The sequence below is a fragment of the Rana temporaria genome, chromosome 3 (genome assembly GCF_905171775.1).
Source record: "Rana temporaria chromosome 3, aRanTem1.1, whole genome shotgun sequence".
Lineage (NCBI taxonomy): Eukaryota > Metazoa > Chordata > Amphibia > Anura > Ranidae > Rana > Rana temporaria.
Window position 1 is genome coordinate 421065315 of NC_053491.1, and position 19243 is coordinate 421084557.

The 19243-nt window shown below is 43.7% G+C and overlaps 1 protein-coding gene across 1 annotated transcript in view; it reads left to right on the plus strand.

Moving 5' to 3' along the window:
* The window catches only part of PIWIL2 (piwi like RNA-mediated gene silencing 2), a 426915-nt gene that overhangs the window by 153160 nt on the left and 254512 nt on the right, over positions 1-19243 (plus strand). Inside the window, 1 exon segment of the mRNA XM_040346159.1 lies at positions 16480-16560. Within this exon segment, the coding sequence (XP_040202093.1) occupies positions 16480-16560 (81 nt within the window).

Consider the following 19243-nt stretch of genomic DNA (forward strand, 5'->3'; position numbering starts at 1 on the left):
TCAAGTTTTCGGTTTAGGATGTCCCCAGAGCCGACTTATGGGGTCCCATGAGTAAAGAAAGAGGGATGGCTCCGACTGATCCCAAACACACGGTGTCCTATTAGAATTTAAGGATACAAGAAACAGAGAAAGGAAAGAAAAGAAAAAATAATAAAAGAAAAAGAAAAAAGGGGGAAAAAAAAAAAAAAAAAGAAAAGGAAAAAAAAAAAAAAAAAAAAAAAAGAGAAAGAAGAAGGAGGAAAGAAAAGAGAAAGAAAGCAAGAGGAGAAAAGAAAGAGAGAAAAGAGGAAAAAGAGAAAAAGAAAAGGAAAAGGCATGATAACTGATCTAGTGCATAAATGCCTGGTCATACTGCTCGTATTCATGATAGAAAATGGAGAAATAATAATTACCCAAGTATGGGGCTTATTGGGGCAAGAGTGCAGCAGGTCAGGGGGTTCACTGAGTCCAATGCGGACGATCCTCTTATCGTTGCTCGGGGGGATCCCGAGCTGGATGTGTGAAGAGGAACCTGGTGCCAAATGCCTGGAGAGCAGACATATATAAATTAAAGATGAGGGATGCATAGTAGAGGAGAAGTACATGCTGGAGTGAAGTCAGGCTAGTTGCAAAAAAGAATGTATGGGTGTGAGGTGAAAATGACACTCACCGTGCTTGGGGTATTGTAATACCAGCGTTACTCCCTTCAGCTCACAGGGTGCTGAGGGAACTGGTTATAGAGTAGCTCTATTTATAGGGTGGACAGAACCAGGGAGGGCCGTGTAACTCGGCACCTCCCAGGGGCATTGTTCAAATGGAATGGCCATCAGCTGTGTGCACTCGTTATGCTGGGGGGGCGGGACAAAGGTAGTGGGCGAGGTAATACGCCCCTAGATGGGGAGCAGTGCCTTCTTCTCGGCATTCTCGTATTGTTATGGTGATGACGCTGGCGTCACGGGCCATATGACCCTGCGCCTCGCGTCACACCATGAACAGCGGGGAAACCCTCTGGCGAGCCCGGCCGCGTCATCATGGTGATGACGCTGAGGCCAAGGCCACGTGACCCGGCAGAGCCGCGTCACATCGCTTGAAGCAGGGAAGCCCTCTGACGAGCGTGGCCACATCCCCCTGTTGGAGACGTCACGCCCGGCGTGTCGCAACGAATTAGGCACAGCGGGGAATACAGTGCTAGTGACATTGCACCGGTCCTCGCATGGACAAAGTGTCCACCATTATCAAGGTGAACCACATGCCAAGTGGCAAAGAGAACTCATGGCACCCCACATCAAGAATAAAGATTTAGATGTGGGCAGCCGGGGGTAAGATGAGAATTTGAAATGTAATAGGTTGAAAAATAAAATTGAAAAAGAGGACAAAGAAAAAGAAAAAAGGGAGAAGAAATACATAGAGGTAATAATAGAGATAAAGATAGATGGAGAAATGTATGGAAAAGGAAAAAATAAGAAAGAGGAATAATGAATGGACAGAAAGGAAGCAAAGGGTATCGAGATGCAGGGTAAGCAGGAGGAGCCATAACACTCAAATCTTGGCCACAATTAGAAGTTAGCAAATAAAGGTCTGTTGATCATAGAATTTTTTTAAAAAAAATTTGTCCCGCCCCCCCAGCATAACGAGTGCACACAGCTGATGGCCATTCCATTTGAACAATGCCCCTGGGAGGTGCCGAGTTACACGGCCCTCCCTGGTTCTGTCCACCCTATAAATAGAGCTACTCTATAACCAGTTCCCTCAGCACCCTGTGAGCTGAAGGGAGTAACGCTGGTATTACAATACCCCAAGCACGGTGAGTGTCATTTTCACCTCACACCCATACATTCTTTTTTGCAACTAGCCTGACTTCACTCCAGCATGTACTTCTCCTCTACTATGCATCCCTCATCTTTAATTTATATATGTCTGCTCTCCAGGCATTTGGCACCAGGTTCCTCTTCACACATCCAGCTCGGGATCCCCCCGAGCAACGATAAGAGGATCGTCCGCATTGGACTCAGTGAACCCCCTGACCTGCTGCACTCTTGCCCTAATAAGCCCCATACTTGGGTAATTATTATTTCTCCATTTTCTATCATGAATACGAGCAGTATGACCAGGCATTTATGCACTAGATCAGTTATCATGCCTTTTCCTTTTCTTTTTCTCTTTTTCCTCTTTTCTCTCTTTCTTTTCTCCTCTTGCTTTCTTTCTCTTTTCTTTCCTCCTTCTTCTTTCTCTTCTTTTTTTTTTTTTTTCCTTTTTCTTTTTTCTTTTTTCTTTTTTTTTTTTTTCCCTTTTTTCTTTTTCTTTTTTTTTTTTTTTTTTTTCTTTCCTTTCTCTGTTTCTTGTATCCTTAAATTCTAATAGGACACCGTGTGTTTGGGATCAGTCGGAGCCATCCCTCTTTCTTTACTCATGGGACCCCATAAGTCTGCTCTGGGGACATCCTAAACCGAAAACTTGAGGGTCAATTTTCAAACCTTTGTTTACCACAAACGGTATGTTGATCATATACATCACATTAGAGGCATCTCTAAAAAGAATTGTAAAATAATGGATCTATATACACCTGATGGTATGACATAATATAATGATATGTGTTTTGTTTTTAGAGAGAAAAAAAGTTTGTAACCATACACTCCTGTGGCCCCTGATGAAGGTCTGTTGCTCTATCAATAGACCAGAAACGCGTCGGGCATTTCTCCACTGCTCTCTACAGAGTGTTTTTTAATCTATTTGTATTGTGTTGTCACGAGGTTTTATTTTACTATTATTTTTCTGTTTCTTGCTTCTCCTGGGTCCACACATGGGACGTGTGCCCCAGGTGTCACTTTATCACCATTCCTTATATGTGTTTTTATTCTTATTATATATTTGTTGACTGTTCCAGAAGATTTCTGTAATCTAACATCCAGAATCATTCTGTAAACTAATGTTTACCCATTTTTGGTGATAACACCTAATAAATTAAATTTTACATACTTATTGGAGTCTGGCCTTAAAAGTCCCGTTTGGGGGTAATCGTTTTCTTTTTGTCTCAACTACCAGGGATGTGGCCACTCCCCAATTTCAGGAATACATGAACCCCTCTCCTTCTTTATATATTTGTATATATATCGGGTAGTAAATACCCAACCCCCCGCCTTACTTTTAGGGTTCATAGTACCTGTTTTTTCGCCCCTTAAGGAGACTTATCTGTGCAGATAAACTGAAAATACTCCCCAGATGACTGCACAGAAACTTCTTTCTGTTTGACTATTGGGCAACCTAATATGGGATTAAACATTTGATGAGGAATCTATATAATACATTTGGAATAAGCACGATTCTGATACACTCAAATAACCTTGTGTTTAGAACGTTTTCTTCTTACTTTTTTTCTGTCTATAACACTGCACACACCATTAAGCACAACATTTGATTAATATTATTTAATAAACGAAACTAGGAGGGCAACCATGTTCAGAGGAAAAGAATTTGATACCCTGATGAGCCAATACAGAGATCATGGTGCCAAAGAGGCAAAAGGATCAGAAATGACCGCACTCTTCTCCCAACTAAAAATATTAGTGGAGAAGAAGGTAGCCATGTTCTGGCAGGTTGAAAACTTCGAGCATTACATCAGAGAAGAAATCAACCCATTAGGATTGAGGGTGCAAATATTCCCCACTTTTGAGGATATGGACAATATGTTTAAAAAACGGTGGGAGAATAATTTACAACAGTGCACAAAAATAATGATGAAGCTCCTCATTGAGGAATATCAAAAAAGAATACTATCCTCGGAAAAAGAGATTGACGAGCTATACAGTCAATTAGAACCGTTTAAGGAAATGGATACCTACAAGATCAGAACAAAAGATAAAGGGACACAGACACCACTGTCAAGGACCTCATTACCAAAAAAGAACAAAACTTCTGGAGAGATAAAATGGCGTTCAAAGAGGGCAAGGCCTATCGTTGGCTAATACGGAAAAAATCAAAATCGCCCTCAAAGGAGAACCAACCTGAAGAAAACAAAGGGTTGGAAAAAACGATCTAGGGTCAAATTCCTCACTAAATTCCTTATCTGCCCGTTCACAACCGACAACTCAGGGTAGTAGGAAACAAAAATGGACATCCCCTGAGAGGGGAAATGACAATAAGAGATACATCAGTGACAATGGCCCAACAGCACAACCCACACCAACGGAAACTAAAGGACCTCCTTTGGGGAGAGGAAAACATCCCACAACTACTGAAGACATCCACCAAGGGGGCAATACTAATGATACAAAATGACTTAAGGAAATAGGCGGAAGGAATAATGACTCCTTCAGCATCATAAACTTGTCCCAATACCCGCTATCCCAAGATGAAACTAATATTCTACAGAAGGGCCTAAGTTTTTGCCCTTCAAAAGATGTGGACACTTTTGATCTAATAAAGGATCTGCATTTATTTGCGAGAAAACTTATCCTTAAAAGCCTCTATGAAAAACCAGTTCCGACCAATGGACCAACTGCCAGAGAGGAACAGGCCATGAGCGATTTGATCGCCCTGTTGGACGAACAGACAAATAGAGACCTTATAGATAGAATAGATCTAAAAACATTTCTGGAAGAACAGGTGACACCAACCGAAGGAGGCCTCTCTAAGAAATCCTTGTTGAAGAAGAAATCCAACAAATTTCCACCTTTAACTTTAAATTCGAATCTCAATGCTTTCATAGCAATGACAACAAGGGATCTAATGAACCTGAAGAAAGGCCACAGCCCCAATAATGTATCATATCAGGAACAAAAGGCTCTAAAACTCTTAGCCAATCAAAAACAATTGACGATAAAACCCTCGGACAAAGGGGGGAATATCGTGATAATGAGCAATGAGTTTTACCAGACAATGTGTCGAAATATACTATCCAATGCTGAGTGGTATAGACTTATACCCAGATCCATTATTGAAAGATATGACTCGGAATTCTTCAAACTAGTGGACGAAGCATATGTGGAAAATGTGATCACACAACAGACGTGGGAGTTCATAAGAACGGATCATGCCAAAATTCCAACTTTTTATAGCCTGCCAAAAGTACATAAAGACCAGTCAAATCCCCCTGGAAGACCCATCATATCGGGACGTGGATGCATTACAGAACGCTTAAGCCAATTCCTGGACGAACAGCTCCGGCCTTTGGTGATGAATCTACCCTCCTACATCAGGGATACCACACATCTGTTACAGAATCTTGAGAATCTGGTGGTCCCTGATAAAGCGCTCCTGGTAACCGTGGACGTAGAAGCTCTTTATAGCTCTATACCTCACCAGAAGGGGCTACAGGTGATAGAACATTTTATCAGTCAATCCCATCGTGACGATAAACCATTACATAAGTTCATTGTTCAAGCTCTGGACTTTATCCTTCATCACAATGCCTTCACCTTCGATGGCTCCCACTTCCTCCAGATACAGGGGGTAGCGATGGGGACTTGTTGTGCCCCATCGTACGCCAACCTGTATCTGGGGGAGTGGGAGAACCTCTTCTTAACCCCTGACGGAGCTAGACCGCATGTAGCAAATATTTTAATTTGGCATAGGTTTATCGACGATATTTTTATGGTCTGGGATGGAACACAGGATGACCTCGAAGTCTGTATGAAAGACATGGGCGCGAATGATTTCAATCTAAAATTCACAAAAGTGTGTAGTGAAACCACAATCACCTTTTTAGATGTCACCATTTCAAAAACAGAGGATGGACGCCTATCGAGCAATCTTTTCCGTAAAGAAACTGCTGGAAACACCATACTACAAGCAGATAGTTTCCACCCAATACCATTAATTCGGTCGATACCATATTCGCAATACCTCCGCTTAAGGAGAAATTGCTCGGAAGAAACAGCTTTCCTAGGGGAGGCAGAAAACTAAAGAGAGGCTTCTGCAACGAGGTTATTCTCTAACATGCCTCAAGAAGGCATTTAAAAGAGCCAAAAACCAATCCAGAGCGAACATTCTCTTTCGCAAAAAAGAGGTATCACATAACCAAAAGAACTTAAGGACGCCAATAAGGATAATTACAACATATAATAAACAGCACAAATCAATTAAGAAAATAATTGAAAAAAACTGGCATGTCCTTCAAATTGACCCTATTATGGGTCAATTCGTCTCTGATCATCCACTCATTACGTATAGGAGAACTAGGTCTGTAAAGACATACTAGTCACGAGTGAATATACAGGGGCTTTTAGGGGGGGTCCTTGCAAGCGTTGGGGGTACTTTCACCTGCGGCGGATGCCCGCAATGCCAATACTTAAATATCAGCAAGACTGTACACCCTCCAAAACGGTCAATCATACAAACCAAAAACATTTTGCAAATTGCAGTACCGCTGGAATTGTATACCTTATGACCTGCTCATGCGGGTGTTTCTATGTGGGAAAAACGAAACTGGAATGGAAAAAAAGAATAAGCAGGCATGTGCATAGTATGAAAATTGCCAATCCTGACCTCCCTCTCGGAAGACATATAAGAGATGTGCACCAGGGGGTCTTCCCTAAAATCACCTTTTTGGCACTTGATAGAATTCACCCGAACCAAGAGGGGGGATTGGGACAAATTACTACTGCAGCGAGAAACCCGCTGGATAGTGGCCTTGAATGCCACCTCTCCCCCGGGTTTTTGAACAACAACATCAGCTACAGACCTTTCCTTGAGGGATACAAACGGGTGTATGGGAGGGGGAGGGCTAACCAACATACTAACCTTTCTACCTATACCCGAACCTACGGGGTGAAAAACGCCAATTGCCCCGTTTCCCTCCCTTGCTCCCACTATCCTATCTTATTTTACTCTAACATGAACCATTTATCATGATGTACTAAATGTCTGACTATTGCCTAATCTAATCAATGCTGTGCTCTCTGACTATATCGATATAAATGTGGATAAGGATATCTTATATATACTGGTCCATCAGGATACTTCCTGCATTGATCCATTATTATGCCTACTACTCGGCTGATTTGATAGACCCGAAAAATGCAACCTTTCTATACTTACTTGTATATTATTTATAATTCTTCTTTTTAAAAAAAATTCTATGATCAACAGACCTTTATTTGCTAACTTCTAATTGTGGCCAAGATTTGAGTGTTATGGCTCCTCCTGCTTACCTGCATCTCGATACCCCTTTGCTTCCTTTCTGTCATTCATTATTCCTCTTTCTTATTTTTTTCCTTTTCCATACATTTCTCCATCTATCTTTATCTCTATTATTACCTCTATGTATTTCTTCTCCCTTTTTTTCTTTTTCTTTGTCCTCTTTTTCAATTTTATTTTTCAACCTATTACATTTCAAAGTCTCATCTTACCCCCGGCTGCCCACATCTAAATCTTTATTCTTGATGTGGGGTGCCATGAGTTCTCTTTGCCACTTGGCATGTGGTTTCACCTTGATAATGGTGGACACTTTGTCCATGCGAGGACCGGTGCAATGTCACTAGCACTGTATCTCCCCGCTGTGCCTAATTCGTTGCGACACGCCGGGCGTGACGTCTCCAACAGGGGGATGTGGCCACGCTCGTCAGAGGGCTTCCCTGCTTCAAGCGATGTGACGCGGCTCTGCCGGGTCACGTGGCTTGGCCTCAGCGTCATCACCATGTTGACGCGGCCGGGGCTCGCCAGAGGGTTTCCCCGCTGTTCATGGTGTGACGCGAGGCGCAGGGTCATATGGCCCGTGACGCCAGCGTCATCACCATAACAATACGAGAATGCCGAGAAGAAGGCACTGCTCCCCATCTAGGGGCGTATTACCTCGCCCACTACCTTTGTCCGCCCCCCCAGCATAACGAGTGCACACAGCTGATGGCCATTCCATTTGAACAATGCCCCTGGGAGGTGCCGAGTTACACGGCCCTCCCTGGTTCTGTCCACCCTATAAATAGAGCTACTCTATAACCAGTTCCCTCAGCACCCTGTGAGCTGAAGGGAGTAACGCTGGTATTACAATACCCTAGCACGGTGAGTGTCATTTTCACCTCACACCCATACATTCTTTTTTGCAACTAGCCTGACTTCACTCCAGCATGTATTCTCCTCTACTATGCATCCTTCATCTTTAATTTATATATGTCTGCTCTCCAGGCATTTGGCACCAGGTTCCTCTTCACACATCCAGCTCGGATCCCCCCGAGCAACGATAAGAGGATCGTCCGCATTGGACTCAGTGACCCCCTGACCTGCTGCACTCTTGCCCTAATAAGCCCCATACTTGGGTAATTATTATTTCTCCATTTTCTATCATGAATACGAGCAGTATGACCAGGCATTTATGCACTAGATCAGTTATCATGCCTTTTCCTTTTCTTTTTCTCTTTTTCCTCTTTTCTCTCTTTCTTTTCTCCTCTTGCTTTCTTTCTCTTTTCTTTCCTCCTTCTTCTTTCTCTTCTTTTTTTTTTTTTTTTTCCTTTTTCTTTTTTCTTTTTTCTTTTTTTTTTTTTCCCTTTTTTCTTTTTCTTTTATTATTTTTTCTTTTCTTTCCTTTCTCTGTTTCTTGTATCCTTAAATTCTAATAGGACACCGTGTGTTTGGGATCAGTCGGAGCCATCCCTCTTTCTTTACTCATGGGACCCCATAAGTCGGCTCTGGGGACATCCTAAACCGAAAACTTGAGGGTCAATTTTCAAACCTTTGTTTACCACAAACGGTAATGTTGATCATATACATCACATTAGAGGCATCTCTAAAAAGAATTGTAAAATAATGGATCTATATACACCTGATGGTATGACATAATATAATGATATGTGTTTTGTTTTTAGAGAGAAAAAAAGTTTGTAACCATACACTCTGTGGCCCCTGATGAAGGTCTGTTGCTCTATCAATAGACCAGAAACGCGTCGGGCATTTCTCCACTGCTCTCTACAGAGTGTTTTTTAATCTATTTGTATTGTGTTGTCACGAGGTTTTATTTTACTATTATTTTTCTGTTTCTTGCTTCTCCTGGGTCCACACATGGGACGTGTGCCCCAGGTGTCACTTTATCACCATTCCTTATATGTGTTTTTTATTCTTATTATATATTTGTTGACTGTTCCAGAAGATTTTCTGTAATCTAACATCCAGAATCATTCTGTAAACTAATGTTTACCCATTTTTGGTGATAACACCTAATAAATTAAATTTTACATACTTATTGGAGTCTGGCCTTAAAAGTCCCGTTTGGGGGTAATCGTTTTCTTTTTGTCTCAACTACCAGGGATGTGGCCACTCCCCAATTTCAGGAATACATGAACCCCTCTCCTTCTTTATATATTTGTATATTTAAAGAACTCTGTTGTCATGCCAACAGGCAACAGATACGAGCGGCAATAAACGAGGCTCGTATTTAGACATAAATTAACAGATGATCAGTTTGGGATCCTTTCAGAGGCTATGTTATGTCAGCCAACAGGCTTTTGCTCACTTTCAGCTGAATCTGGGTCGCAGGAGTGCAGAAATAAGTGCACTCCTGTGACCAAGAAGGGGAGTATAGAAACTTCTCTTTTTAAGGGCAGCATTTCAGCTTGCCATGCAAGTTCCTTTTAGTTGTTGTTGAGCTGCTAATTTAATCAATCTAAAAAATCAGCTGAACAGCAATTACTAATAATCACCTTTACCCTCATTTTTTTTTTAGCAAGGCAGTGGTCGTCTTGGAGGTGTGTTTGGAGTTATGTTGGTATACTGCCCTGCGGCCCAGTCTCTGAAGGGAGGGGATCATGCTCTGCTTTAGTATGTCACAGTACATGTTGGCATTCATGGTTCCCTCAGTTATCTGTAGCTCCCCAGTGCCGGCAGCACTCATGCAGCCCCAGACCATGACACCCCCACCACCATGCTTGACTGTAGGCAAGACACACTTGCCCTTGTACTCCTCTCCTGGTTGCCGCCACACAAGCTTGACACCATCTGAACCAAGTTTATCTTGGTCTCATCAGACCACAGGACATGGTTCCAGTAATCCAAAACGTTAGTCTGCTTGTCTTCAGCAAACTGTTTGCGGGCGTTCTTGTGCATCATCTTTAGAAGAGGCTTCTTTCTGGGATGACAGCCATGCAGACTAATTTGATGCAGTGTGTGGTGTATGGTCTGAGGACTGACAGGCTGACCCCACCCCCGTCTGCAGCAATTCTGGCAGCACTCGTATGTCTATATCCCTCCAGTTAAGGTCCTTATAAGTGTGTCTTTCATCTGCTTGCATAAAGAGGATGGGTTTTACTTCCTCTTTGTTTCCCTGCAAGATATAATCGCATAGTAGCCCATTATGTGTCACTTGCTTGAAAACAAAAGCCTGCGATGTCACCGTGTCCCCTCTTCCACAAAGCGCCCATCTTCCTTTTAGGTATCGTGGCTCCGGCGCTTGATTTGCCAGAGCAGCGATGACGTCACTCCCGCCAGTCATGGCACGATTTCCTTGAGAAATGGCACGTGCGCTCACCGTTTCTAAAGTGCGCCTGCGCTGGTTGTCTACGGCACATGCGCCATAGAGATTGGCGCCTGTTCTCATTTGTAAATATCTCCTAAGCCGTGGAGGTTTGTGAGAGATTCGAGCACCATACAGGTATACCTTAATCTAGGCTTACCTGTAGGTAAGTGGTTGTAACGGGTTTACAACCACTTTAACCACTTCATTACAGGCTTTTTTGCCCACCTGTATACCGGGCCTATCCTGGCACTTCTCTCCTACATGTACAAATCGTCATTCTTTTGCTAGAAAAATAGTCAGAACCCCCAAACATGATATGTTTTTTTTAGCAGACACGCCATGGGAATAAAATGGCGGCCATTACAAACTTTTTATCTTGCGCGGGTATTTGCGCAATCATTTTTTCAATCCTCTTTTTTGGGGAAAAAAATTGTTTCATGAATCAAAAAATAACAAAACAGTAAAGTTAGCCCAATTTCTTTGTAAAATTTGATAGATGATGTTACGCCGAGTCAATAGATACCCAACATGTCATGCTTTAAAATTGCGCACACTCATGGAATGGCGCCAAACTTCGTTACATAAAAATCTCCATAGGAGACGCTTTGAAAATTTTTACAGGTTACCAGTTTAGAGTAACAGTAGTGCTAGAATTGTTGCTCTCGCTCTAACGCACGCGGCGATACCTCACATGTGTGGTTTGAACGACGTTTACATACGTGGGCGGGACTTGCGTGTGCGTTCGCTTCTGCACGTGAGCTACCGGGGACAGGGGCGTTTTCATTTATAATTTTTTTTATTTCACTTATTTTTTACACTTTTTTTTTACATTTAAATTTTTTTGATCGCTTTTATCCCTATTACAAGGAACGTAAACATCCCTTGTAATAGGAATAGTGTGTGACAGGTCCTCTTTAACCACTTCCATACCAGGTACTTACGCAGCTTCCCGCCCAAGCCAATTTTCAGCTTTCAGCACTGTCGCACTTTGAATGGCAATTGCACGGTCATGCTACACTGTACCCAAACAAAATTGGCGTCCTTTTTTCCCCACAAATAGAGCTTTCTTTTGGTGGTATTCGATCACCTCTGCGATTTTTTTTTTGCGCAACAACTAAAAAAGGCTGAAAATTTGGAAAAAAAAATTACGTTTTTATTTTTTTTCTGTTAATTTTTTTGTAAATAAGTTTTCTCTTCAATTACGGGCACTGATATGGCGGGCACTAATGGGCACCGATGAGATGGCACTGATGGACATCGATGAGGTAGTACTGACGGGCACAGATGAGGTGGCACTGATTGGCGGCGCTGGTATGCGACACTGATGGGCACACATAGGCGGCACTGATGGGCACACATAGGCGGCACTGATGGGCACACATAGGCGGCACTGATGGGCACACATAGGCGGCACTGATGGGCACACATAGGCGGCACTGATGGGCACACATAGGCGGCACTGATGGGCACACATAGGCGGCACTGATGGTCACTCATGGCGGCACTGGGCACTCATAGGCGGCACAGATGGATACTTATGGGTGGCACAGATGGGCACTGATAGGTGGGCACTGGGCATGGATGGGCACTGTGGGGTGGCACTGGGGTGGCACTGATGGACACTGGGGTGGCGCTGATGGACACTGGGGTGGCGCTGATGGACACTGGGGTGGCAGCACTGATTTTTGCCAGGTTGCCAGTCAGTGCCCATTTGTGGGCACTGACTGGCATCTTTTTTTTTTCTTTATGCTTTTTTTTTTTTTTTTTTTTCTGTCATTTTTTTTTTTTTTTTTTTTTGTCATTTTTTTTTTTTTGCCCACCCTGGTGCTCCTGGGTGGGCATCCCTGGTGTCCAGTGTGGCGATCCGAGGGGGGCTGCGCTGATAAACAATCAGCGCTAACCCCCCCTGTCAGGAGAGCCGCCGATCGGCTATCCTCTACTCGCGTCTGTCAGACGCGAGTGAGGAAGAGCCATCGGCGGCTCTTCCTGTTTACATCGTGATCAGCCGTGATTGGACACGGCTGATCACGTGGTAAAGAGTCCTCCGCCGGAGGCTCTTTACCGAGATCGGAGATGCAGGGTGTCAGACTGACCACCCCGCATCACCGATCGCCGCGATGCGCGCCCCCCACGGGCGCGCGCGGCATGAAATCCTGCAGGACGTTCTGGAACGTCCTGTCAGGATTTCATAACCACTTCCCGGACGTAAATCGGCCATAGGCCGGGCGGGAAGTGGTTAAGGAGAGATAAGACCCACATCTCACCTCCAGGCTGGAAATCATTAAATCGTGAAAAAAAAATTCACAGATCTAATGCTTACTAGCTGCAATTGCGGCATTTGTTTTCTTACAAGTACCCGGGCGTGACGTCATCACATCGCTCCTGGGCCTCCGACGGTCATAGAGATGACTGGTGACCATCTGGTCACCAGTCATCTCTATGCTTCCTATCCGGCGCAGGGGCGATCCTTTCTCAGGCCCCCCGATGGCATGGGGGAGCCGAGAGAGCACCGGATGGCGGCAGGAGGATGTCACCTCCCGCCGCCTATAGTAACGATCAAGCGGCGCCGCTATGATCATTCTATGGTGCGCAGGATCGCCGCCAGAACAAAATTATATCTGATGATGCCTCTAGCTCAGGCATCATTCAGATATCACTGCCACAAAGTCCAGGACGTCATATGACGTCCACCCAGGATAGGAGATCCCCTTTGTGGATGTCATTAGACGGTGTGCGGTATTGAAGTGGTTACGTTTCTTTTGTTGTCAACTGGCAAGCTGCGGTACTCAATGTTGCCCATTTCTTTGTGTTTCTTCAAAATTGCTTGAACAGTACACCTTGAAACCCCAGTCTGCTTGAAATCTTGAAAGAAAGGAAGAGCGGCGCCTTCTGAGCGTTGTAATTAGGTATTTATTAAAAAAATATTAAAAACCTATAGGAAATGCACTTACAAAGGGGCTACTTAACAGGGGCCTTATCTGTATGGAGATTCATCCGCTCTGGTCCCAGATACTGCTGGTGTTGCTCGTGCTTGATGTATGACAGACAGGGTCGCTGTGTCTCCTTGCCTCTATCGTATTTGCCGAGGATTAAGCATTGGGTCTTCATTGAGATAATATCCTGTGTGGCTGTAGGCCTACATTATGAGGTATTGATGTGTAAAGATGACACTACGTCTAGCGAAAGCCACCGATAAGCTTTTCCATCGGTATTGTTGTAACATATCTAGTAATTGGATACTATCTTTTATATGTGAGGGGAGGCTGGTAACTAAAGGCTGGAGAAAGTGATCAATATAGATGGAAAAATAGCTTGTAACACTCTCCATGGCCGCCACTATGGGCCTTCCTGGTGGATTAAGTGAATTCTTGTGAAATTTTAGGGAGGTGGTTAAAAGTACGACCAAAAATAAAAAAAATAAGAAACCGACTGCTGCACACCCTAAAGAGTTGACTACAAATTTTATTAAAGCTGTAAGCTATATCAAAAACATATATAGGAAATATTATGTCCTATATATGTTTTTGCCATAGCTTGCTGCTTTAATAAAATTAGTAGTTAACTCTTTAGGGTGTGCAGCGGTTCTTTTCTTTCTTATTTTTGGTCATACTATATATCAGATTGCACCCCCCGTAATATCAGTGAGTACTGCAGCTTTTACATTAGGTGGGATCCCATATTCTCTTTTTTCGGGTGGTAAAAGTACGGTCTCTTATAAAAATGTAGTAAGAACGCGACCTCTGTTTTGATAACTAACTAATCCCTCGGCTTTTGCTTTATTTATAAGGTCATGAGCTTCCTTAGAGAATGTAGGGTCACTAATTCGTTTTTGATAGGTGGCACTATCAGAAAGAAGCCGAGAACTTTCCATCTGGTAGTCAGCTATATTTTGTACCACTATACTACCTACCCCTCTCTTTGGGTATGAGTATCCATCATATCTATATTTATTACATTCCCTCTGATTATTCCCTACATATGTGTGTTAGCATACCGTATTCTGCGAGTATATTCAATTAGTGTACACGATAGCATAGTGTGTGCACACGTATCTTATTGTGTGGGCACACTTTGAATATGGAAATGTCACAAACTCTTGCAGATAAGAGAAGTAAAATAATTAGCGGCTATTGAATCTTCACTTATCTACCATTTTTTATATATATATATATATATATATATATAATAATATATAATTTACTCATTTTTTTATTTTCATTTAAATCATTCCTCTAATTATTTTTATTAGTTATAATTTTTTACTTCCACTATTTCTGATTTTTAATTAGTTGTATATCGTATACTTGTATTTTAAATATATGACCAGTTTGAGGATCGCATTAGTTTCCATAGTACCAGGTGAACCAATAGGTTAGCGTTCTGTTAGTTAAATCTTCCCTGGTGTAAGATGGCCCCCATAGAGGCTGATGAAGAGAAGCACGCATGCTTCGAATGCGTGCACCTCCCTGCTGACTTCTAACCTGGAAGTGACGTCATCTACGGCCGTGCGCTCGGGAACTCCGTCCTCCTCAACTCTTTGAGAGCGTCTGGATCCTCCACCGCTGCCGATAGAGGCAAGAAGCCACGGCTTATTTCTTATTGGCATATAACACTCACTTTTTTACCCTGAAAATAGAGTGTAAACTTTGCCTACGCAGGGGGCTGTGGAATTAATTTTTCCTCTTAAAGTTAGGGTGCGTGTTATACGCCGATAAATACGGTAACTATTATGTATTTTGTTGCTGTGCTCAGTCTTGCCATGGTGTAGGATCTGTGGCCTGAAACCGTCTTGCCCAACCTCTCCTTAGTAGTAGCAGCGTTTTGCTATTCCTTACCTAGTTTTAAGCCTCCCATTTCTGCTTTCAGTTAATGACTATTTCAACCTATGAAATTGATGATCATTGCCTGCTTGGTATAATTGGTAATTAATAAACTTGACTGTAATTCTAAAAAATCACTGACTTTGTATAATTCTACAAAGCGTGCAAGTGTAAGAATTCATGCTGGTTTGAAGGTAAAGGGTAGTCACACCAAATTTTGATTTGATTTTGATTTTTGTTCTGCTCGTTTACTTTGCATTTTGCAAAGTGATAAAAATATATATTTTTTTATATATTTTTGAAACCATCTTACTTTTCAGCATTTCTTTGCACCTGCCCTAAAACTTATGCTAAGTACCGTATGTGGTATCGCCGCAATAGCCTGGAGTAGGAGAATATATTTTGCATTTTTTTTTTTTTGGTAGTGTCCACCTGGATACACTAAGTAGTTCTGATGCAATGTACAGTTACACACACATGTTGCAAGCTTGGGCGTTAAGTTTTTTTTTTTTTTACCCTGGCCATGAAGGGGTTAATTCAGGGGTGCCCAATCAGTGGCCCGGGGGGCCACATGTGGCCCGCGGAGCCTTCTGATGTAGTCTGTGACCTCCTCCTGTTCTGGGATGGAATAGAACTATTACTAAAGGTCAGTTTATTACTAAAATCACAATGTATATATGGGCTTATCTGTTCTGCAGTGGTTACTGGGCTGCTTTCAGACTGATCCGCAGGTGCAGAGAAGTTTTCTTGCGAGTTACCTGCACTGAGCCATAGACTTCTGTTATTACCTGCGAGTTTGGTGAGCTTTCTGAAAGTGCACCAAACCTGCAGAATATAATAGAAGTCTATTGCAAAGTGCAGGAAAGCCAAAAGGTACACTGTGTTGCATCCGCGGTGTCCGATGCAGCGCATCAGTGTGAAAGCAGCCTTGGGGCCCCTTTCACATGGTCAGTCCAACCAATTGCACCCTTCATTCACCTCTTAAGTAGTGGGAGACATAAACAGACTTGTGTCCTATCTCTAATCCGATCAGCTAAAAAGTATAGTGGGCCCATTGTGACCTGCAACTGGTTACCAAGTTGCTTATGTGGCCCTCGCTATTCAAAAGGTTGTGCACCCCTGGGTTAATTTAAGTTTCTTAACATTAAATGATTTGTTATAACATTGTTTTTCTGTCTATCCAGCCTAACCCAAAGTTTTTCAACACTGAGGAAGGTTTCTGCTTTTTGTGTTCATTTGTAGAGTAATGAAAATTTTGGACATGAAACTAGTTGGGAGAAATTTCTTTGACCCTTCAAGTGCCACAGTGTTGCAACAATACAGGTGAGTTTACCTTTCTGAAGAATGGCCACTTGTAAACGTATAATCGTGTCAGTGATGTCAAAGGTTGTAGACGTGTGGGCAGGTAGATTTCTATAGTACCAATAAGCAGGAAGTGAAGTCTGTATGGTGAAGTGGCCTCATAGTGTTATACAATTTGAAGCTATATGAAGAGACAGGAGTGCATGCATGTTGGCTAAAATGGAAACCGCTTGATTCCTGGGCTCTGATAAACTTATTTTCAAAACCTACCTTTACCGCTGATTGCCACCACCTCCCCTCATGGCCTTTGTTTTGAGAGTCTGGATGTACTCCATAACATCAGAAGGTCGGACAATGCAGAGGATAGCAAACTTGCAAGAGAGGTAGGGGATTAACTTGCATCCATGGCTTCCCACAAGCATCAGTTAGAAACAAAATTTCATAAGCTGGCTGCATGTGTCCAGTAGAAGGAGAAAATCCTAGATTGAAATATTAAATCTTCCTATTAAACTGCAGTAGAAAGATGTAGAAAACAGGGATTGGAGGCATACTGCCCACCTGTGAGGTATTCTTGAATCAATAGAAGAAGAATACAAAAAATAAAGCCACCACCTGGCACACACTCTCAAAATATACTATTGTGCATTTTTCCCTAGGGCCATCGTAGTGGGTCTGTATGAGGCTTAGCCAGTAAAACCACTTGGGCTTCGTAGAATGATTGAGGGAAGTTCCAAGTACGTAAACACAGAGTATAAATGCACCAGATGTGGGGCTAATAATTTTCAATTGGGAAAGGAGCCAATCGTAGACAAGACCACCTCCTCAGTAAACGTGGCATCCAGCAGCTTTCTTGCATCTATAGAGAGCATGGGTAAGAGAGGATTATTTAGAATTGCATGAAGATTGTTATGGTCAGTGATTAGTAAAGGGGAATATATTTCCTTTAAGAATGCGACAAACACCAGGAGAACTTTTCCGGTAGAGGTATGCGTAGCATCAAGAGTTGGGGATGACGAGATGACTGTGGGAGTAGTGGGGTCCGCAGTCAACAAGGCTAACAACTTGCCATTATTGCTGGCCTGCTGGAGTGCCACCAGGTTGAGTCTGAGCTCCGCTCAACACTCATCCTGTTTATCTAGAATTTCTCTTCCGTTCATAGACTGACACGGCATCCTTTGACAGTAGGGTTCCCGCTTCCCTTTAGGAGAGTTTAGGCAGAAAAAAAGCACTTTAAGTGTTACCAACACATTCCTCAGTGCAGCTCCTCCCAGGGGGCGTGGCCCCCCGGGTATAACCCAGCTCTAGCAGCCTCAGTTTTTTCCTGCCTAACGACAGGAGAGGTCAGGCACTTCTGGAGTCCTGTACTATTATTTTTGTTCCTGCATTTTTGAATCCTGTGTTTCTTCTATCAACAGCCGACTGGGTGACAGGCTGGGTCTTGACTCTTGTTGTCCCCCCATGTTCGGCCATCGAGCGTGTGCCAGCCCTTAGCTCAGCTTTGGGTTGTCCACGACAGGCCCCGTTGCTCCAGGGGCGGCCGGGGAACTTCGGTTCTAGGGCACACATATGACCGGTCTTTTATGGCTTTGTCACAGTGTGTCTGGCCGACAGCCATGCCGTTTAGCGGACGTTGGTTCTGTCTGGGATACCTCCAGCCAGTGGTCGCAGGACGGGTAGTGGCCCCTTGCTCAGGTAAGTGATCTGGCTGGAATTTTCCCCTGGGAGGTCGACTGAGGGCTTGCCCTGCTTTCCTCTCTCCCTTATTTTCCTCTCCCTCCTTTCCCATTTGGGTAGCGGCTGTGAGGGGGGGTTTTTCTGGGGTCTCTGATAAACCTGGGCTTGTGTGCATAGCGGGGGCTGAGTGTGTTCACTGCAGGGGCCTGTGGTGTTCACTACAGGGCCTTTTTGTGTGCTATGGTGACTTTGTGCTGTACTGTGTTTTTGCTGTGTCACTGTCTTTTTTTAAATGCGCAACGGCCGCCATTTTGCCGGAGTCCCACTTTACATAGCTCGGCGGCCATTTTCTTGTGGTCCAGGACTGTTTTTACACATTCGGCGGCCATCTTGAAAATCGTTTGGCCTCGTGTGGCCGCTTTAGCATTGCAGAAATGACACAAATTTGCCTAGAAGGACAGACGCAGCACAGCCAACTTCTCTGCACACTTAGGCTTCTCTCAGACCGCACGGCAACTGGGTGAGGTGGTAAGTTTCCCTAGGGGCCCCCATACTCTGTAAGGCTGGGAGGTGACCGTGGGTGACTCTGCTTTGCTGTTAGGTGACACAGCGGGAGGGGGGGGGGTATTGGGAGGCCTGGACAGGTACTTCTTCCCCTGTAAGCCCGTGTTAACCCTTGCCCTCCCCCTGCCACATCTGCTATGCAATGTCTGTGGCATTTTTTCTGGCCAGTTTGAAGCGACTGGTGGCCAGCTGGGGGGTATATTAGCGCCCCCCTCCCTGGCCTGCTTCTGGGGATATCTCTGACACTGTATTGTCAGATGATGCGGGCTTAACCCACGCACACAGTGAGAGCGATTCTGGTCAGGGTCGGTTACTGTTTGGGAAATGTTGGAGCTAGTTTTTTCTGCAGGCGTGATACTCAGTACTTGAGGATGGGGCGGGGGCACCTGCTGTGCCAGTCCTTTTTGGGTCCCGCAAACCGCCATGCAGTGACAATTTTTTCCTTGTGTACCTTTTTTGGGACAGT